We start from the raw sequence: 21,051 nt of genomic DNA, 5'->3' as shown, positions 1-21,051 counted from the left end.
CTGTAAATATTTCAGTATTTTATAATAAATTCAGAATTTATTATTCAGTGAATATTTTTTCCAACATCTGCAAGTCTGCTGTGATTTTCATATGTACATCAGAGTTGATCTTAGAAGTTATTCCAGCCAAAGCAGTTCTGTGATTCTAGGGTTTTCTAGGGAGAAAACATCAAAACAGAGGACTTGGACAATATTCCTTCTGGCCATCACCTGTGAGGGCCACAGCTGCCCTGGACAGAAGTAGGGTCTTTGCCTGGTGCTGTTGTTCTCAATGACAGAGTGTTTAAAAGCAGATAAAACTCAATGCAGAAAAAAAGCACCAGGGGAGACCTGTGCTGGGGAAGACCTGTGCACAGCTTCACCTGTGTTATCTATTCTAATCCTGTGGAAATCATGGTGGTGTTTTGATAATAGCAGACATTTGTGATCAAAATACCTCTTATTTCAATGATTCAAGGACAAAATGGGATGCCATTGTCTCCCTGGATGAATGTAAGATGTTTTATGAAAGGTACGATCATTGTGTTTGGAGAATGACAAAATTTCCTTCCTATCTTGAGAGGTAACTGCAGCACTGGCTGTGCAGAGATGAATCCCTTACTCCTGGTTTGTGCTGTGAAGGGATCTGTGTCACAATTATTTGTGTCTGTGTTTTAAATATGATTTGAAAAGAGACTGATTCAAAAATTTTCAATGACCCAGTGAAATCTGAACTACTCATAGAAAGACAAGAAGTATAATGCTTCAATCAAAATAGCAACTTGGAATGTGTTTTATTAAACAGAGTTCATTTAATATTACCCCAGAGTGCTGTGGATGTGGAAACACATTCTTGAATTGGAACTTTCATATCTAGGTAATAGGAATGAAGGGAAAATGGTCATCTTTAATATTGCACATTTTGGGACAAATTCTGATCCCACATAGAACTACCCACAGCATTCCTGTATGTTTTCCAAAACTGGTGTGTCGTTGGATCATGTATGTCACTACAAGGTGAATATGTTACAGGAAAAACGAGTAGACCCTGCGCAGAGCTCTAAGTAAAATCCTGGTAGATTTAACTTTCCCATCTCTTTGCAGTATTTTCAAGGTGTTTCCATTGAGAGAAAACAAAACAAGGCTCAGACTAAGTGCAATTGACGAAAATTCTGAAATAAGGCACCAAGGGATGCAAAACAACAGAAAAAAAAAGTGGATTATATGCATAAATTCTGGGTGCATTTCCCATGTAAATATTCCTTGATTTTTGCTAGCAATGTTATGCAAAAATATTTAGATGAGCAGATTATAAAAGAGCAGTGCTGCCCGTGTAACTTGAACCTATCGGGGATGAGCAGTTGGAAAGTGATGGGACCATTTATATCTCCATTAGCGGAGAATTGCTGATCATCCCAAGGAAAACAGGTTTTCCTTGCCAGCTGTTCGGTATTTCGGGCATTTCAATGGCTCCTGCTATCAACCGGAGCCAGCCACAAGTGCTGATTTCTCCCCTCACGGATGCCGGGCGAGCTCCCCGGTCCCGAGCTCACCGGCGGGGAGCGGGACCGGCGGCTGCGAGGGCTCAGCGCTCCTCGGTTCCGCCGCTCGGTGCCGGATCTCGCTCGGTCCCGCCGCCGCCAGGCACCCACCGGGGCATGGAGCCAAGGAGGGACCGGCGGACCGCGGCAGGCGCGGAGAGCTCCCTGTGTGCTGTTAAAATACCATAAAACAGAACTTATTAGGTCCTTATTTCGAGAAACGAAAAATGCAGTTCTGTTACGCACGGAGCGATCTCCGGTGCCTGTGTGAATTCTCACCCGCCGCTAGCGCGGGTCGTGCGGGCACCCTCCACCTCTGCCCGAATCCCCGAGACAGAGGGAGGCGGCATCTGCGCACCGAGGGAATGTGCCGAGCATCGGATCCTGCCCGCGCAGCATCGCAGACACCGGACTGTGAGGGACAGAGCCGGGTGTGAGGGACGGGACAGAGCCGGGTGTGAGGGACAGAGCCGGGTGTGAGGGACGGGACAGAGCCGGGTGTGAGAGACAGAGCCGGGTGTGAGGGACGGGACAGAGCCGGGTGTGAGGGACAGAGCCGGGTGTGAGGGACGGGACAGAGCCGGGTGTGAGGGACGGGACAGAGCCGGGCTGTGAGGGACAGAGCCGGGTGTGAGGGACGGGACAGAGCCGGGTGTGAGGGACGGGACAGAGCCGGGTGTGAGGGACGGGACAGAGCCGGGTGTGAGGGACAGAGCCGGGTGTGAGGGACGGGACAGAGCCGGGTGTGAGGGACGGGACAGAGCCGGGTGTGAGGGATGGGACAGAGCTGGGCTGTGAGGGACAGAGCCGGGTGTGAGGGACGGGACAGAGCCGGGCTGTGAGGGGTGGGACAGAGCCGGGTGTGAGGGACGGGACAGAGCTGGGCTGTGAGGGACAGAGCCGGGTGTGAGGGACAGAGCCGGGTGTGAGGGACGGGACAGAGCCGGGTGTGAGGGACGGGACAGAGCCGGGTGTGAGGGACGGGACAGAGCCGGGTGTGAGGGATGGGACAGAGCCGGGTGTGAGGGATGGGACAGAGCCGGGTGTGAGGGATGGGACAGAGCCGGGTGTGAGGGACAGAGCCGGGTGTGAGGGATGGGACAGAGCCGGGTGTGAGGGACGGGACAGAGCCGGGTGTGAGGGACGGGACAGAGCCGGGCTGTGAGGGACAGAGCCGGGTGTGAGGGATGGGACAGAGCCGGGTGTGAGGGACGGGACAGAGCCGGGTGTGAGGGACAGAGCCGGGTGTGAGGGATGGGACAGAGCCGGGTGTGAGGGACGGGACAGAGCCGGGTGTGAGGGACGGGACAGAGCCGGGTGTGAGGGATGGGACAGAGCAGGGTGTGAGGGACGGGACAGAGCCGGGTGTGAGGGACGGGACAGAGCCGGGTGTGAGGGACGGGACAGAGCCGGGTGTGAGGGACGGGACAGAGCTGGGCTGTGAGGGACAGAGCCGGGTGTGAGGGACAGAGCCGGGTGTGAGGGACGGGACAGAGCCGGGTGTGAGGGACGGGACAGAGCCGGGTGTGAGGGATGGGACAGAGCCGGGTGTGAGGGACGGGACAGAGCCGGGTGTGAGGGACGGGACAGAGCCGGGTGTGAGGGACGGGACAGAGCCGGGTGTGAGGGACAGAGCCGGGTGTGAGGGACGGGACAGAGCCGGGTGTGAGGGACGGGACAGAGCCGGGTGTGAGGGATGGGACAGAGCTGGGCTGTGAGGGACAGAGCCGGGTGTGAGGGACGGGACAGAGCCGGGTGTGAGGGACGGGACAGAGCTGGGCTGTGAGGGACAGAGCCGGGTGTGAGGGACAGAGCCGGGTGTGAGGGACGGGACAGAGCCGGGTGTGAGGGACGGGACAGAGCCGGGTGTGAGGGACGGGACAGAGCCGGGTGTGAGGGATGGGACAGAGCCGGGTGTGAGGGATGGGACAGAGCCGGGCTGTGAGGGACGGGACAGAGCCGGGTGTGAGGGATGGGACAGAGCCGGGTGTGAGGGACAGAGCCGGGTGTGAGGGATGGGACAGAGCCGGGTGTGAGGGATGGGACAGAGCCGGGTGTGAGGGACGGGACAGAGCCGGGCTGTGAGGGACAGAGCCGGGTGTGAGGGATGGGACAGAGCCGGGTGTGAGGGACGGGACAGAGCCGGGTGTGAGGGACAGAGCCGGGTGTGAGGGATGGGACAGAGCCGGGTGTGAGGGACGGGACAGAGCCGGGTGTGAGGGACGGGACAGAGCCGGGTGTGAGGGATGGGACAGAGCCGGGTGTGAGGGACGGGACAGAGCCGGGTGTGAGGGATGGGACAGAGCCGGGTGTGAGGGACGGGACAGAGCCGGGTGTGAGGGATGGGACAGAGCCGGGTGTGAGGGACGGGACAGAGCCGGGTGTGAGGGACGGGACAGAGCCGGGTGTGAGGGATGGGACAGAGCCGGGCTGTGAGGGACAGAGCCGGGTGTGAGGGATGGGACAGAGCCGGGTGTGAGGGACGGGACAGAGCCGGGTGTGAGGGATGGGACAGAGCCGGGTGTGAGGGACGGGACAGAGCCGGGTGTGAGGGATGGGACAGAGCCGGGTGTGAGGGACGGGACAGAGCCGGGTGTGAGGGATGGGACAGAGCTGGGCTGTGAGGGACAGAGCCGGGTGTGAGGGACGGGACAGAGCTGGGTGTGAGGGACAGAGCCGGGTGTGAGGGACGGGACAGAGCCGGGTGTGAGGGACGGGACAGAGCCGGGTGTGAGGGATGGGACAGAGCCGGGTGTGAGGGACGGGACAGAGCCGGGTGTGAGGGACGGGACAGAGCCGGGTGTGAGGGATGGGACAGAGCCGGGCTGTGAGGGACAGAGCCGGGTGTGAGGGATGGGACAGAGCCGGGTGTGAGGGACAGAGCCGGGTGTGAGGGATGGGACAGAGCCGGGTGTGAGGGACGGGACAGAGCCGGGTGTGAGGGATGGGACAGAGCCGGGTGTGAGGGACGGGACAGAGCCGGGTGTGAGGGACGGGACAGAGCCGGGTGTGAGGGATGGGACAGAGCCGGGTGTGAGGGACGGGACAGAGCCGGGTGTGAGGGATGGGACAGAGCCGGGTGTGAGGGACAGAGCCGGGCTGTGAGGGACAGAGCCGGGTGTGAGGGATGGGACAGAGCCGGGTGTGAGGGATGGGACAGAGCCGGGCTGTGAGGGACAGAGCCGGGTGTGAGGGACGGGACAGAGCCGGGTGTGAGGGACGGGACAGAGCCGGGTGTGAGGGACAGAGCCGGGCTGTGAGGGACAGAGCCGGGTGTGAGGGACGGGACAGAGCCGGGTGTGAGGGACGGGACAGAGCCGGGTGTGAGGGATGGGACAGAGCCGGGTGTGAGGGACGGGACAGAGCCGGGTGTGAGGGATGGGACAGAGCCGGGTGTGAGGGATGGGACAGAGCCGGGTGTGAGGGACGGGACAGAGCCGGGCTGTGAGGGACGGGACAGAGCCGGGTGTGAGGGACAGAGCCGGGTGTGAGGGACGGGACAGAGCCGGGTGTGAGGGACGGGACAGAGCCGGGTGTGAGGGGTGGGACAGAGCCGGGTGTGAGGGATGGGACAGAGCCGGGTGTGAGGGATGGGACAGAGCCGGGCTGTGAGGGACGGGACAGAGCCGGGTGTGAGGGATGGGACAGAGCCGGGCTGTGAGGGACGGGACAGAGCCGGGTGTGAGGGACAGAGCCGGGTGTGAGGGACAGAGCCGGGTGTGAGGGACGGGACAGAGCCGGGTGTGAGGGACGGGACAGAGCCGGGTGTGAGGGATGGGACAGAGCCGGGTGTGAGGGACGGGACAGAGCCGGGTGTGAGGGACGGGACAGAGCCGGGTGTGAGGGATGGGACAGAGCCGGGTGTGAGGGATGGGACAGAGCCGGGTGTGAGGGACGGGACAGAGCCGGGCTGTGAGGGACGGGACAGAGCCGGGTGTGAGGGACAGAGCCGGGTGTGAGGGACGGGACAGAGCCGGGTGTGAGGGACGGGACAGAGCCGGGTGTGAGGGGTGGGACAGAGCCGGGTGTGAGGGATGGGACAGAGCCGGGTGTGAGGGATGGGACAGAGCCGGGCTGTGAGGGACGGGACAGAGCCGGGTGTGAGGGATGGGACAGAGCCGGGCTGTGAGGGACGGGACAGAGCCGGGTGTGAGGGACGGGACAGAGCCGGGTGTGAGGGACGGGACAGAGCCGGGTGTGAGGGACGGGACAGAGCCGGGTGTGAGGGATGGGACAGAGCTGGGCTGTGAGGGACAGAGCCGGGTGTGAGGGATGGGACAGAGCCGGGTGTGAGGGATGGGACAGAGCCGGGTGTGAGGGACGGGACAGAGCCGGGTGTGAGGGACGGGACAGAGCCGGGTGTGAGGGACGGGACAGAGCCGGGTGTGAGGGATGGGACAGAGCTGGGTGGATCGGGATGGGACAGAGCCGGGTGTGAGGGATGGGACAGAGTGGGTGTCCTCTGCCAGCTGGACCAAGCACCCCACAACTGGGCTGTGACTTGTCAGAATTAATCTGCAAAAATCGCAATTACAACTGTAAAACCTGATTTTGAGAAAAATATTTCTCTTTTCTCGGAGTCCTGAATAAAATGCAAACAAGCTTTTTACCTCCAGTATATAAAACTGACTAAAATAGCAATTTGCTCAGGTACCATAAACAAACTGCATCCAGAAAGCAGAGTAAGATCTTTCATGTAACCTAGATATGGAATTTGAGTGTTATTCTCTGATTTAAGAAAAAAAAAAAAAAAGAGCCGAGAATTCTCTGACCTTGATCCCTGGTAGCTGCCTGCTGTCACACCACTGCCAGCACAGTGTGTTTGACAGCAATTCTTACTGCTTCTTTTTTTTTTCTCCTGGTGTGAAGAAATGAAGTGAGCATCTCAGGAAATGTGAACATTTACATTATTTTTTAAAGACACAAATTACTTTTCAAAGGTTCTCTCATGAAACACCCAGCATGTTCCCCTTGGGTAGTTTCAACTATGGGTAGATCAGAAATGAAACATTTCCCATAGTATCCCACTACATAAAATTGAATTGACAAGATATTGCAAAGTTATTGTGTATTTTCAGTAACCAAAAGTACTGAAGAGCTGCTAAGCCTCCAGTGCATGATACATTTAATACATTAAAAAAACTTGAGACTGATTAAATTAAATTGAGATTTGGTTAGATTCAAATGAAGCCCTGGAAGGAGTGGAGGCTGAGAGCTGCAAAGCTGCCCCGGTCTGGAGAGGTTTAACCCCATGTGAAAACACTGATTTCACTACACTCTGCAGCTGTTACTGCCATGCTCTTGTAAACCAGTTTAAGTACCTGAATTTCAGAGAAAGCTGTTTCAAGCAAACACTTGTGCTCCTGACATCTGTGATTTGCATGTACAGGTTTATCCCAGTGAACTGGTCAAGTGACTTTTGTGCCCAAGAGCATGGATGTGTTGGGGAGCACAACTGGCTCAGAACCTGTAGCACAACCAGCTGGGAATGCTGTGGCACTGATTTGAGTAGTTTCCTGGTGTGCATGTGAAATGCTATGGGGTGAGAAACGACAGTCAGTTCCTGGAGTGAATGAACCCATCTGCCTCCCCTGAAACAACTGAGTGCACAGGGAGTGAAACTGTAATTTTAAAAAAATTAACACAGTGACAGCAAATATAAAAATACCTTTTAGATTAACTAAGTGGCAAAGCACACTTACAAATGGTAAAGGTTTGACAGTTTTAGTCTTGTTGCCAACCAGTGAATTTCTCTTCAGCCATAACCCCCAGAATCCCATTTTCAGGGGTGCTCTTCCCAATGGCTGCTGTGCTCTGCACATTCACAGCCCAAAAGAATCCCATACAGCAGCTGGAAATAAAACACAGCCTGACAAAAATAACCTCAAAATGAGCTGGTGGAACGTGGGTGAGCATGGGACAAGGTGTGTAAATCCCCTGGTGTAAGGGCAGTGGTGCATGGAGGAAGTTGGTGCTGGTCCCAGAATGATGTCACGGTGGTGACACCACCTCAGCATCACCCTCTGCAACCTTGGATGGGGTGTAAAAAAATTCAGAAAAACCTTGCAAAAACTGTTCTACTGTTATACTGAAGTAATGTTTTCCTGATCCTTCTGTTTATTTTTCTTGTTGTAGGATCTCACTGAGTTTTTGTATGAGGTCCCAAGAGTCTTCAACCATTGGAGATGATTGGAATGAAGTATTTAACAAGATGCCAACATTTTTATGTTAAGATGCCAGAAAGTCTTCCTGAATTTTTTACTGTCTTTCAGAGGAATGTGGGATCATACCACACATCAGTTTCTGACAAACTCTATTTTGCAGAATGTAAATACTATATGCTGTTACACAGGGTGAGGGTTTGGGCTGTTACAGTGTTTGTAGGCACCGCACGTGGTTGCTGCTGCTGTTGTCAGTCCCTCAAGCCATGTTCAACAGATCAGTGCCAGACATTTTAAGAAATGGCATGCAGAGGAGGGTTCAGACTATTCTGAACAAACTCCCTAAAATCCACAAGCAATAACTACCTCCTCCTCTGTGTGCAAGATGTATCCTCCAGGTGGTGAAGAGGGATCTACAGGAATAGTGGGACTCCCAGCAGTGGGGATGGCAACAGGGGCTCCCCCAGGCCTTGCTAAGGCCGCAGGTTGGGGAGGACCCTCTGCATGGAGGCAGAAGTTGCTTTCATTGGTGGAAGCCCTGGGGTTTCAGTTCAGCCCAGACAGGCAGCTGAGTCTCAGAGTGGAGAGGAAGATCTGTGGAAAATGATAGTCTGACACAAGCCCATATCCCAACAATGCTGCAGTAATGTCTGTGGCAGAAGCCATGTCCCCACACCTGAGGAGCTGCTGTGCCTTGCCCCACTGTGGGACCCTTGGCTGCTCCCACCACCTGCCTGCTGCCCCACGGGCTGGGGTACTCCAGTTTTGTTCACACAGCTTCTGGGCAGCAGCTCTGTACCGTTAGAAATTATGCCCCTGGATTGAGCCATACTTCAACCAGTCCACCCAAATGCACGAGGCCCACTCTGCGACCAGAGCACACAGTGCTACTTTGGAAGGTTTCTGTCCAATTTCCACCTCGTGCTGGCTGTCTCACGAGTGGATGGTCATTGTCCCTAGCACCTCTTCCCCCCTCGAAGGAGAAACCTGGTTCTGCAAAACCCAGGAGGTTGGAAGTGAAATGCTGCCACAGAGAACATGGCAGAAGGCTGCAGCAAATCCATTATTTCTGGGATAACTGATGGAGTAGCACTTTGTTAATTCAACAGTACACTTAAAAAACTCCCAAAACTTTCTGTGGCTTTGTTCTCTTGTGTCCTGTAGCTACACCTGCTCACCATTCTGTTAATTACCTTTTTTCTTGTCAATGTTCATGAAAGTACTGCTACTTGGAGCACAGAAATATATAAATCTCTTAAAATTACCATTAGAATAGTTTTTCAGTTTGCCATTTGCTTTCAAATGTCATAGTCTATATCATGATTTCAGCAAACAGATCAAGACTGCTTTCAGTATCATCCTGGGGTTCCAGCTCTCTGCTGGGATTGGCCTGTTCCTGAGCAGTCCGTCTCTTTCTTCTGTGCACGTACACAGAGTGGCTCTTCTCTGGCCCCTCGGGAAACAAGGTGTCTGCAGGGACAGCAGCTTCCAGAGCCAGCTCCAAGCCTTTGTGGAATCTAGACAGAAACAATCCTGTAGTTACCGTTTTTATAGATTTGCTCAGGATCTGCAAATTACTCTGAGAAACTAATTCATTCAGAATGTAATCAAAACATGCAAGGGGAGAAAAGCAGTCATTAATGTTTTATTTAATACTGAAGAAAAATCAGATGTCATGAACAGAATTGGTGTATTCTTACAAACCTGTCAATCCTCCTTAGGTTTTCTTCCATTTTCTGATTGGCTACATGTACCAGAAATTCAATATATTCTTCAGAGACCATCAATCTCCCTTTGTGGCTCAGTGGAACTTCTAAGCAGTGAGTGCTCCGCACAGCCTGAAAACGCACACATTATTTACCTGGAATAAAGTTTTTTAGTTTATGAAACTTAAATACTTTAGGGATATTTAAATAATGTAGGAGTTCACTGTAGTAAAAAATCTATTTATCCAATTTAAGTACCTGAATTTCAGAGGAAGCTGCTTATTATTTAATTATTTAGGATGCTGTCACCTAAAGCAGCAAGCTATTTCTTTGCTACAGCACGCCCTATGACAGCTCTTAAGCACCACTCAGGTCTTGGCTCACACAAAAATTATGGTTAACATAACAATATGACTTTGTTACATTCCTTGCAGTAGCACAGTCCTTACCATTGTAATTTTTCCTCCTCTGCCAACTGTAATACCAGAATTCCTGAACCCAGAGTCAATCGCCACTGAATGCTGCAGAAAAAATAAATGCTTAAACAGGTCTTGTCCACTTTCACAGCAAAAAATATTTGTACGTTGCATTGCAACCCATCCATAATCTTGGTTTAGCAAAAAATTTATTCCAATAATCTACCCAGACTTATTCAAAAATAGTTACATGAAAATACTTTTTAAGATCAAACCCACAAATGGTGTGTGGTTTTCAGAGGCCCACAGTGGACACTGACTCTCTGAATCAATGAATGCAGAAGGCATGTAATGTCTCTCTAGGCCCTGAACTATTTTATCCCAAGGAGCTGGAACCTCACACAGTCGTGCCAGCCTTTTACAGCGACAAGTGCAGCTGCACTCGACGTGAGTTCCTCAGCTCCTCCGCACTAATGACAAAACAAGCACGGCACACCTTGCCCTCCACAGTCCTACTGAAAAGCACAAGGCATTGCTCAATGCATTGAAAATGGAGCCAAATGGCCTGGCTGGTAGCAAAACACCACCTAAAATCCATCCCTTTCAGACAGTGAGAGCTGCCCAGGCCCCTCAGGTAGTGTTTCATGTGGCAGTCTTCTTCAGCTCAAAGGCTGAATAGCACGTGAGTCATTTTTCTTTCTAAGTACAGTAAAACCCTCACCAAGTTTAAAGCTGTGTTTTTCATCAGCTTACTTTACTACCCTAATTATTAAGCACACCTGGGACTGTTTCTAAGTGCAACTGCCTACCCAGGAGCCAATACTTTTATTTATATATAGGCAAGAATATAACATATTATATATAACAGGAATATAATATTTATATACTTTATATACAGGCAGGAATGTAACAGAACAACAATAAATGTTTTACCAGCAGCTGTGCATCCTGCAGCTCCCGACACAGCACGTGAAGAACAAAGGGTTCAAACTTGAACACAGCATCACCAGTGGCTTTCTCTAGTGCTGTCATCTGGAAAATACACCAAAATACTTATATAAAAACCAGAGTATTTCCTCTTGTAAGAGTTAACAACACCCTACTGGGGTTGTTTTCAGATAGAAATTTTAGCAAGCTTTGCTTTGCTGGAACAAATAGCAATGAAAACAAATATTCTGGAGGAGACTTTTGTGCATGTATGAAAATGTATGGTAAAGCGAACTAAGAATTGAATGAGAAAATGTTCATCTTGCAGCTGCTTCTTTTGTGGGACAAAGCAATATATGCAAAGAGTAGATTATTTTGAAAGCATACTAAAATTGAAAAACCCTGCACTGTGGATGCTTTTAACTTCACAGACTTTAATGATACTAAATTAACAATGCAGTATAAGAGATTCCCTTTTACATTACTTTCAGGTGTCTGTCTGCTAGCACAGCAAACCATGCTCAGGAATTTTTTTTAACTCAAGATGTTTTAAATATGACTCCAGACAATAAGAAATTATGTAGGATTCTAGAATATCAGCTGCATTTATAATTTTGCAGAGAACTTGATATTGAGTTTAAAAGCATTCTCTTAAAACAGGTCTGAAAAATTTATTAAGCAACACCTCTACGGAAAAGTGAATTTTTTGATTATCAATTCATCTCTGTAGCAAGAATAAAATTCCTTTGACACGATGTGTTTTCCATGACATCAGGAGCATTTCCACGAATAAATATAAAGTCTGTATCACCCTGTGCCCTTACCACATCGCCTTTGACACACGGACCATGCGTTACCAAGAGCCACGTGCAGTTCTTCTTCTGGATCCCCGTGCCATCCGTGTCCTGGTGATGGACAGACACCATTAAAACGGTTCTGCAGCTCGGTGAGTTCCATCCGCTGCTGCTACAAAAACGGTCCTTGCAAATAAAGAAGCATCCCCCTGACGCAAGAGCCCGTTCACACCGCGACCGACCTGTGCCCGTCCGTGTGCTCGGCCCGGCCGAGCTCCGCCAGCAGCGGCTTGGTACCCCGGCAACCGACTGAAAAACGGGTACAGCCGATGAAGCACCGGGAACGGCGGGAGCTCCGGGACCTCAGCCCCGTGCCAGCAAAACCCGCAGGAGGGGCGGGATCCCCGTCCCGGTATCCCGGTATCCCGGCAGCCGGGCTGCCCCCCGGGTCCCGGACCCACCGTCACGGTCACCCTCCCGTCGCACGAGCTCGCGGTGCAGAAGCGCTCGCGCGCGTTCAGGAGCCGCACGAGCTCCGCGGCTCGAGCGTCCAGCGCGCGCTTCCGGCTGGGGTCGGGCCGCGCGAGCCGCTCCGCCTTGCGCCGCGCGAACGCCGCCATCGCGGCGGGACGGCGGCCCACGAGGAACAAACTTCCGCGCGCGGCCGAGCGGGGCGAGTGGCGGCACAGCCCCGCCCGGGCCCTCCCCCGCTTTCCACCGCGGGGCAGCGGCGCTCCGCAGGGAGGCGGAGTGTGCGGGGCTCCGGCTCTCCTCCGGCAGCACGGGACGGCGGCGGCTTTGCGCTACCCGTGCCGGGCTCTACAGCCACGGTGGACACGGCTGGGCCTCAGGCAGCAACGGCTACGGAGCTGCTCGAAGGGGCGGGGCCTGATCTCCAGGAGCGCTTCCGGGACACGGCCTGACTACGAAGCGGCTCAGGGGGCGGGGCCTGGCGGGTCCGGTGTGTTTGTGGGCGGGGCCTGGCGGGTCCGGTGTGTTTGTGGGCGGGGCCTGGCAGGCCCGGTGTGTTTGTGGGCGGGTCCGGTGTGTTTGTGGGCGGGTCAGGTGTGTTTGTGGCGGGTCCGGTGTGTTTGTGGGCGGGTCCGGTGTGTTTGTGGGCGGGTCCGGTGTGTTTGTGGGCGGGTCCGGTGTGTTTGTGGGCGGGCCCGGTGTGTTGGTGGGCGGGGCCTGGCGGGTCCGGTGTGTTTGTGGGCGGGGCCTGTGTGTTTGTGGGCGGGCCCTGGCGGGCCCGGTGTGTTGGTGGCGGGGCCTGGCGGTGAGAGCGTGTCACGGAACTCCTGCTGAGGTCCGTCGTGTCGGGGCCGCATGGTGCCGGTCCCGGTCCCGGTCCCGAGCGCTCCTAGCCGGCGGTAGCCCCACTGGCCACGGGACGCAGGCTGTTTCCCGTGCTCCTCGTGGCCGGGACCCCGGAGGTTGCTCCGGGCCGGGGGCCCAGAGAAGCTCGTGCCCTGCCCGTGCCCCGCTCCCTCCCCTCCCGTCCCCTCCCGCTGGTTCGGGTCACTGTCGCTGGATCATCCGCCCCTCGGCCCCGCGCTGTGCCGAGCTCCAGCCGGGGTCCGCACGGCGGCTCCTGGGGGCTCCTCTGACCCCAGCAGGTACCAGGGGTCTCACTGTTTCTTTTGCCAGATCCTCTGCTCGCCATGGCAGCCACCAGGAGTGTGATGAGAGCAGTCCGAGTGTTTGAATTCGGTGGCCCTGAAGTGCTTAAACTCCAGTCGGATGTGTTAGTTCCTGTTCCCAAAGAAAACCAGGTATATGTGAGCTCTGTGAAAGGAAATACTGATGAATGTTAACAAGCACCTGCAGGACAGAATGAGGGATCCCACCCAGAACCTTACACCTAGAGTACGTGCGTTTTGATTAGTGTCTTCATACTCCTTGAGATATCAAGAGATGTGGGCTCTTCACTCTGTGGTGGGCTGTATATGATGGGCTTGATATTCCACATAAAGATTTTCCTGAAATTAGCTTCAGTTTGACACTGGGTTGTCACAGAGGCTGTTTGAGAATTCAGTAAAAATGCTACGATGCTGTGCTATGAATTCAAGGGCTAAATATTTTTCGTTATTACTTAAGAAGTATCTTTTATTTTAGGTGTTAATTAAAGTCCATGCCTGTGGGGTAAATCCTGTTGAGACATACATTCGTTCTGGGACATATGCCAGGAAACCGGCTTTACCCTACACTCCTGGCTCGGATGTGGCTGGGGTGATTGAAAGTGTTGGGGAACAAGTGACTACATTCAAGGTATTTACACACTGGGGTAGAATTTGCTATTGTTTAATGGGCCCTCTTTGGCTGATTGCTGTGCTTCTGTATCTGGTTTTGTTGCTTGTAATAATGTAATCTATTCAAGGAGGGAATCCCCTTCACTGGTAGAAGCACACAGTGGGATCCCATTGGCAAACCAATCTGCTGGTGGCACTGTGAGGAATGCTGTGCCCTCCTGAAGTTCAGAGGTCTCAGAAGAGCAGTGATATCTGCTGTACAAAAGCTGGGGTACAAAAGTTTGGAGCTATTTTTCTGGCATTGCAGAAAAAGTTGAGATTGGATGCTTCTTTCTGGAGGTGGTAATTTCAGGCAAAACTGATTTTTTTTTCTGTAAAATATTGGAGAAATTTAAATTGCTTACTTACAAAGCTCCATAAATTATGTTACTTTTTACTAAATGTTCAAATACTGTATTACTCCTCTTTAGTAATTTTACTTGGATTTCTCAGTGGGAAAATCTTGAGACAGGAGAAGGCAAATATCAATTTGCTAAAAGGTATCTATGATATTAATTTAGTTTTTTAATTGGTTCTCCCATTTAAGTCATCAGACATTTGGTCCCAAACAGACATAAAAATTGTAGGTAAAGTTGGGGTGGAATTTCCTGATTTGGAATTTATGTAACAATTTTGTGGGACCTGAGAGATTCGGTTATCAAGAGAGAAGAATATTTTTTGTTCATATTTTCTTATCAGCAGTTTGCTGTATCTGCTATGTGTGACTTTTTGCTTCCTCTGACAATTCTGATGCTCTTGGCTTGAATGAGAGAGAGATATATTGAGAGGATACATATTTCCACATTTAAATAATTTAGAAATGTTTTTGTGTGTTTGTAAGAGCTTTTGAGGTTATGCATTTGGAATCTGTGGATGGAATTCCCGACTTTAGTTCAAGTTCATTAAGGTTCATATTAATGAGGCAGTAGGTTTTTGTGTTACACTGTGGGGTGAGGTTATAATTATGATACTTAGATTTAAGTATAAGAAATTACATTATTTGTGTTGCATTGATGGTATGTATCAGCATTTATAAACATTTCTTTCACAAATATGGCTGGTTAGTTTTGATAGAAGAGCTGTTAACAATAGCCTAAACCTCTGTAAAAAGTAAGAGAAATTATTGATTTCTCTGTGTTCTCTCCCTCCATTCCAGAAAGGTGACAGAGTTTTCACCCTTGAAACACTTTCTGGAGGATATGCAGAGTATGCAGTTGCTGCAGCCAACAGAGTCTTTCCTTTGCCAGACAAACTGGACTTCAAGCAGGGAGCAGCGATCGGAGTGCCCTATTTCACTGCCTACCGGGCCCTTTTCCAGAAGTAAGGCACCAAATCCATGTTTGTGCACTTTGATATTTACAATACCAAGGTTCAATTTTCACTGTCCTATAAAATGGGGGGGTTGATGAGTGGGAAATGTTTGAAAATGTTTCACTGACTGATTTGTCAGGTAATTGAGACCTAGAAGCTTGTGACTGTGTTTTACTGTTAAGTCTTTTTTCTTGAGAAAACCTGCCTGGAAAGGCTTCATGGAATAAAACCTATGACTCCCTTTCAGTACTCACTGGTATTTTGGCTGGGGAAGGAGAAGAGCAATAGTTCTAATTTCCTCAGTAAGCAGACAGGTGTTGGGGAGCAGCACCACTGCTTGCCTGTGACAGGCCAAAATCCTGATCTGAGGCTCTGTACCAGGCTCTCACTGGCTGCTGGCTGCATGTTGCTTCAAGTCATCAATCACAGGATTTATTTGGCCTCCTTGTTCTCCCAAAAAGGCTTATGGTATCTGTTTAGCTATAACTTAGAGTGTATTTGGAACATAAACTGGAAACAATATTGTGTGAACAATGAGATTTGCTGTCAGTATCTGCAACCCCATACTCAGTCAGTAAGTGCTGCAATCACAGAGCCAGTATTTCTTGTGTTCTTCATTTAGAGGCTGTGCCAAAGCAGGAGAAAGTGTGCTGGTTCATGGTGCTAGTGGGGGGGTAAGTATTCCAAGGAGGCAAGTGTAGAGAACACTGCTCTCTCTCCTTGCATCTGCTTCTTCCTGGGATTTCAGTTATGGTCATATTTGTATCAACAGATTGGCAGATTAGATTTTTATTTCAGATGCTCTAGGATACACATTCTTAGAACAAACCCCGTTATTCCCCATAACTGTAAGACTGCATAAGTACTGGTGTGAGATCCCCAGTCAGAGGGTCACACATGGAACAGGATTTTGCTGCAGGTGGTAGCTGGTCTGGAAGTTATAGCACTGCTAGCAGAAAGCTCTCATTTTCCAATATGTACAAATAGTTCTCAGTCCTCTAGGAATAAGTGCAGGGTGGTGCAGGGTGACTGTGCATTTCTGGGATGTTTTTACCCATGAGCCAACAGCTGGCTACCCAAGGAAAGGTACTGGAATATATAAACCTGTGACTACTGAATACTACATGAAATTGCATTTCTAGTTTTCTTTGGGTTTGTGTGACAAACGTACTTTACAATGACACAACATTCTAGTTTGTCTCCCACACTCTGCACTTGCTCAATTTCTGGTGATGCACCAACCAACAGCTGCTGTGAACAGGCCAAGTTTCCTTAAATATTTGTTAGACGACAAAAAGATGAATTAATATCTTATTCTGAGATACTAGAATGGCAGTTATTTAGCATCATGACTCTTTTTTTAAAATTTCCATAAACTACATGTACTGCTTCTATTCTTACTGGAGTGCAAAGCTGGTAGGAGACGGTGAGAATTTACTTTCTAAAGAAGTAGTGTTAACAAAATTTGCGCCTGCATTTTCTTTGCAATGTATAACGCTGGTATTAACAACAGGTGATTCTGTGAAGAGAGGAATTCCCTTGGATTTGTATTAGAAATATATATATTAGAATTATATGTATTAGAAATATATAGCCCAGCTTCGACAGATACTCAGCATTCTACATCGGTATATGTCAAATGCTGATAGCTATTAAAAACATCAAAAAATAGATGGAAATATATTTTCTTTTTTAAAGAGTATTTGTCTGTCTTTAAGATCCAAATTATTTGATCCACATTACCAGACTAGGTTTTTAAATTGAGAAGTTCCAAGTTGCTGGTAGAATATTTAAAATATAAAATTCTAAGAAAGAGGTAAAATAATTTTCTCTTTTGGTGTTTTTCTCCCCTCAGGTGGGACTAGCAGCATGTCAGATTGCCAGAGCTTGTGGTTTGAAGGTTTTAGGTACAGCGGGAACTGAGGAGGGCATGAATACGATCCTGAGAAACGGTGCTCACCAAGCCTTTAATCACAGAGACCCAAATTACACTGAGAGAATTAAGGTAATTATTGTCTGGACTGAAGAATGCAGGCTGTGTTGTTCTTAACAAAATGTGAACAGTTGTTTGCAGAAGACTTTACAGTACGTTTATGTAGGAGAAACAGTGTACTGCCTTTTTCATTTCTACACAAGGAAAAACCTTCTCAGGCTGGAAGAGCCAAGCTTTCCTCACAGGCAGTGGCATTTAGACTTGTTACATTCAGCAAATTCCAGTGTGGGATCACATCATAAATTACCACAGTGAAATGTGCTACAATTCAGCTAATTAGCTGTCAGCTGCACAAAGGCCGTACTGAAAATTTAAACAATAAGCTGTAGAATGGATACTTTCTGTAGTGTTTAAAATAAATGATGGTACTCAAGCACTAAAATAGCATCCTGTGTCCTCTCCAGGCGTGCACAGGGCCAGGGGGAATCGATATAATCATAGAAATGCTCTCAAATGTCAACCTGGATGCTGACCTGCAGCTGCTGTCCCGCGCAGGGAGGGTAATGGTGCGTGTTTGTGTCCTGGGCCAGGAGGGTGGCAGGGTTTGTGTCCCTGAGCAGGGAGGTGATGATGGCTGCTTGTGTCACTGATTTTGTGCATTCAGCATCACACTGAACAGCTCTGACTTGATGCTTTGGACTTCTTTGGGCAGGTTGTGGGCTGCAGAGGACGCATTGAGATAAACCCAAGAGATACAATGAGCAAGGAGTCCAGCATAATTGGAGTGAGTCTGTTTCTTGCAACTGAGGTAAGAAACATTTCTATTTTAAAGTATGCTTTATTAGCTTGTTCCAGCACCTCTCTATTTACAGTTAAAATTATTTGTAGGAATGAAAGAACAATTACACTGTTACAAACTTATTAGTTAATTCCTTTATGTTTTGATTCAATCTCAGAACATCATAAAATATTTTCAAATTGTGGAATTTGCTTTAATTCTTGCATATATTGTCAATACTATTCTAAAATGCATTGACCTTGTCATAAACACTATGCTTGTTACATGCAGGAGGAAAGGCATGAATGTGCCACAGCAGTCCTTGATGGCATAGAAGCTGGCTGGCTGAAACCTGTTGTGGGCTTGGAATATCCCCTGGAGAAAGTAGCCAAGGCTCATGAAGACATTATTTGTAGCAGTGGTGCCCGAGGAAAGATGGTGCTCCTTGTATAAAGGAGCACTTTTTTCCATCTATTTTGTACCTGTTCTAACTGCACCTTTGCTTACATGGTTCACTGAATGTATGTTATAAACATACCTTTGATCATGTTTGACAGTAGCAGAAAATGTTCACTTAGATGAATTAGTTAACATTTTCTTTTGATAATGAGCAGAGTTGCATTTACTAGAAAGTAATTTTGGTAGCTTTTTTCATGGATGTGGAAATATTTAATTTTCTCTGCTGGTGTGCTTTGTGCTGCAGGGGATGGTAGGGTTTGGTATGGTCCATGTGAAGGCAAAGTAAGGCCACTGTAGGTAACATAGAATGAAGCTGCTTTTTACACATACATAAAATTAAATAATTTACTATGTGTGTTAATTAGAACTGTAAATTATTTTAGCCACAAAATTTGCACTCAAATTTTGTCACATAATTTACTTGAAATAAAAGCTTTTGTTGAGAAAATAATTCACTTTCTAGCTCAAAAGATGGGCAGAATCTCTCAAACATGAACTGTTTGGAGCAGAGGCAGTTCTACTTGCCTAAGGCTGAAGTGACAGAGTCCTGGCTCACCCACAGGGACCGTCACTCTGGAGCTGCATGCTGGGATTTACCTCTTTGGAACTGATGATCGTGGCCAAAGCAGCTGGTTCCTAGATGGTAAATGGCTGGTTGTGAAGATTTCAGTTCTTCCTGTGACCTTTGTTAAAAGTCTTCTGGATCCCTGGCTGCATGGAGAGTGGAGGCTGAATGGCTTTTGTGACACAGAGTTCCTGTGAAATTCCTGAGCTCTGTCTGCTGAAGTGGGCAGGGCACAGCCTCAGCACTAGGGCTTGTGTCCAGGTGTCATGTGGGGTCACTTTGCCATTACACTGAGGTAATTTCATTGTCTTGTTCTCATAAACCTTAAATCCATTGTACAACAGATGATGTTGCCAGGAAAGATGATGGAATGTTTCTAAAGATAATGATTTCAATGTAGTGTTTCAGTGAGTGGTTTCAGAAAGCTGCTTGGGGAGAGAAGGACGAGGCCAGCTCAGCTGTGGGAGGGCAGGGACCATGTCTGCCAAGGTGCAGTGGGGTCCTTCCTCCTTCCAGGCTGTCCCAGGGGAATGAAGCTGGTTTCCTTGTTTGTAGCACATCCTACAGGAACAGGGAGCTGTGTGTTTTAGCTGGAGATTGAAGTGACTCACATGGTGTCAGTGATGTGTGTAGGTAGTGTCTCAGCTGATTATCCAGGTGAAAGATGCTGACTGTTCCTGTTGTCTCAAGCAGAATGTGCCCTGAGCAGTGGTGCCCTGTTAGGAACCTGATATTCCTCTTCACAACACTGTTGGAGAAAGTAAAACATCTCTTAATATCAAAGTACTAAACAGAGGTTAAAAGTAATGGTTAACGATGGGTATGATTGTGGAGATTATGTGCATATAAAAATATATACCTTTTCTCTATATTCTGTGTTCAAATATTAAATTATTTTTAATTCAGCCTTAATTTAGTAGGGGTCTATGACATGAGAGGCTGATGGTTTGCAGTGGCTTCTTTCTTGCTTAGTGCTGCCACTGCATCATGGATGATGTTTATGGGAGAACTTCAGTCTCACCGATGCTGTCCCAAGGGCTGTAGTGGAGTTTGTCACCAGAAGGTGTCAGAGCAGCCCTGCATTACCGCATTGTCGCTGCTCTCTGCCAGCTGACCTGGCAGAATGGCACAGCAGGACTGGGACTGACTTGTTTGGAGTATCATATAGCGTTTATTCTTCTGGGAATTTCCAATGTATTGTATAAATGGGTTTTCTTTGAATTTTGGAAGAAGTGAATAGAACTAATGAGGTAGGAGTGAGGTGAGTCTGATTTGTGCAAGCCACCCATCAAGAGAATGTGTCTACCTGGAGAGTCCGTGGTTCTGCTCTCTTTTTGGGATATGCTGCCCCTTGGCAGCGCAGAAAAGGATGGAGGAAGAGGATGGGGGCCACAGACCAATGAATTTGGCAGAATAATTCTCTGTTTGTTGACAATCATCTCCTGATTTGACTGGGTGGGATTTTGGAAGCAGTGGTTCCCAGTCACAGCCTGCTTGGTGCTGCTCTGGCTGGCTGGAAGGGTTGAAGAGGCTCTTGACTTTGGCATCTGCACGAGAGATTTGGGGTTCAAAGGGAGGAGTTGTGTACAATGCAAGGGTGTGGAAACTACTGCTCTATGTGTTTCTAAAACAGAAAAGAGTGTATTGTTCTGGAAAGCAGCTGCTCTTGGTTAGTCTCATCATGCTCCAAATAAATGATGCCACATTTTCTAATCATTAAAAGTGTAATTGCCTCTCTGTTGTCATTGCCCTGTGTCTGTTCCTGACTTCTTCCTGTTCTGCAGGATGATACAGTAAGTTAGTGTGAGACTTTAATTATGGAGTTGGGAAGATAAAATATCAAGAGAATATTGATATCCTTAATAATTGCTCCCTTTACATAAGGCAGATCAATACTGAGTGAGGGTGGATTATGCCACAGAAAACTTGAGGATGGTGAAACCTAACATTTTGGAACAGATGCATCAGGAGGGAAGGTTGTCCCTTCTGTTCCTCACTGCAGGGATCTCCACTCAGATAAGTCACTCTGTGGCCCCTGGAAGCGTTAGCTTGTGAGTTTGTACTTCAGGTGGGACTCACAAGAACTGCAGGAAGAAGAGAAAAACGAGCATGGAAGGATGGTTGTATCTCCTGTATATCAGTAAATCAGGTGTCCATTTCCAATGCAATGGCATTCGATGCTTCCTATCATCT

At 49.2% G+C, this 21,051-nt stretch overlaps 2 protein-coding genes across 7 annotated transcripts; one reads left to right on the top strand and one right to left on the bottom strand.

Moving 5' to 3' along the window:
• Positions 1–7,172: 7,172 nt before the first annotated feature.
• TYW3 (tRNA-yW synthesizing protein 3 homolog) lies at positions 7,173–12,144 on the bottom strand. Its single transcript, XM_058842666.1, has 6 exons — positions 11,986–12,144; positions 11,555–11,635; positions 10,737–10,835; positions 9,837–9,908; positions 9,386–9,519; positions 7,173–9,198 (listed from the first exon to the last, which is right to left on the bottom strand). The coding sequence occupies exons 1-6, from the start codon at positions 12,142–12,144 to the stop codon at positions 8,994–8,996; spliced, it is 750 nt and encodes a 249-aa protein (XP_058698649.1). The 3' UTR covers positions 7,173–8,993.
• A 141-nt stretch (positions 12,145–12,285) lies between these two features.
• On the top strand, positions 12,286–20,599 carry CRYZ (crystallin zeta). 6 transcript variants are annotated; one of them, XM_058842665.1, is made up of 9 exons: positions 12,286–12,485; positions 13,172–13,296; positions 13,640–13,792; positions 14,969–15,132; positions 15,746–15,797; positions 16,979–17,128; positions 17,521–17,622; positions 17,769–17,864; positions 18,126–20,598. In XM_058842665.1, the coding sequence occupies exons 2-9, from the start codon at positions 13,186–13,188 to the stop codon at positions 18,285–18,287; spliced, it is 990 nt and encodes a 329-aa protein (XP_058698648.1). In that variant the 5' UTR covers positions 12,286–12,485; positions 13,172–13,185; the 3' UTR covers positions 18,288–20,598. The 6 variants fall into 6 exon arrangements, with proteins under 6 accessions (XP_058698648.1, XP_058698644.1, XP_058698647.1 ...); XM_058842661.1 differs by lacking the exon at positions 12,286–12,485 and adding an exon at positions 12,589–12,609; XM_058842664.1 differs by lacking the exon at positions 12,286–12,485 and adding an exon at positions 12,696–12,724 and having other exon boundaries at positions 17,521–17,616; positions 18,126–20,599.
• The last annotated feature ends 452 nt before the right edge of the window (positions 20,600–21,051 follow it).

The sequence above is a fragment of the Poecile atricapillus genome, chromosome 7 (genome assembly GCF_030490865.1).
Source record: "Poecile atricapillus isolate bPoeAtr1 chromosome 7, bPoeAtr1.hap1, whole genome shotgun sequence".
Taxonomy (NCBI): Eukaryota; Metazoa; Chordata; class Aves; order Passeriformes; family Paridae; genus Poecile; species Poecile atricapillus.
The sequence above is the reverse complement of the archived record's forward strand: the minus strand, read 5'-3'. Positions and strand labels throughout refer to the sequence as shown.

Bases quoted from the DNA above. Each gene is read 5' to 3' on its own strand.
- TYW3 (XM_058842666.1), bottom strand. From the start codon at position 12,144: ATGGCGGCGTTCGCGCGGCGCAAGGCGGAGCGGCTCGCGCGGCCCGAC. The intron at 10,836-11,554 runs GTAAGGGCACAG...TGTATTTTCCAG, and splicing joins CGTGTGTCAAAGGCGATGTG to ATGACAGCACTAGAGAAAGC. The intron at 9,909-10,736 runs GTAAAACATTTA...TTTTTTCTGCAG, and splicing joins TGCAGGATGCACAGCTGCTG to CATTCAGTGGCGATTGACTC.
- CRYZ (XM_058842665.1), top strand. From the start codon at position 13,186: ATGGCAGCCACCAGGAGTGTGATGAGAGCAGTCCGAGTGTTTGAATTC. The intron at 17,129-17,520 runs GTAATTATTGTC...TGTCCTCTCCAG, and splicing joins ATTACACTGAGAGAATTAAG to GCGTGCACAGGGCCAGGGGG. The intron at 17,623-17,768 runs GTGCGTGTTTGT...TTCTTTGGGCAG, and splicing joins CCCGCGCAGGGAGGGTAATG to GTTGTGGGCTGCAGAGGACG.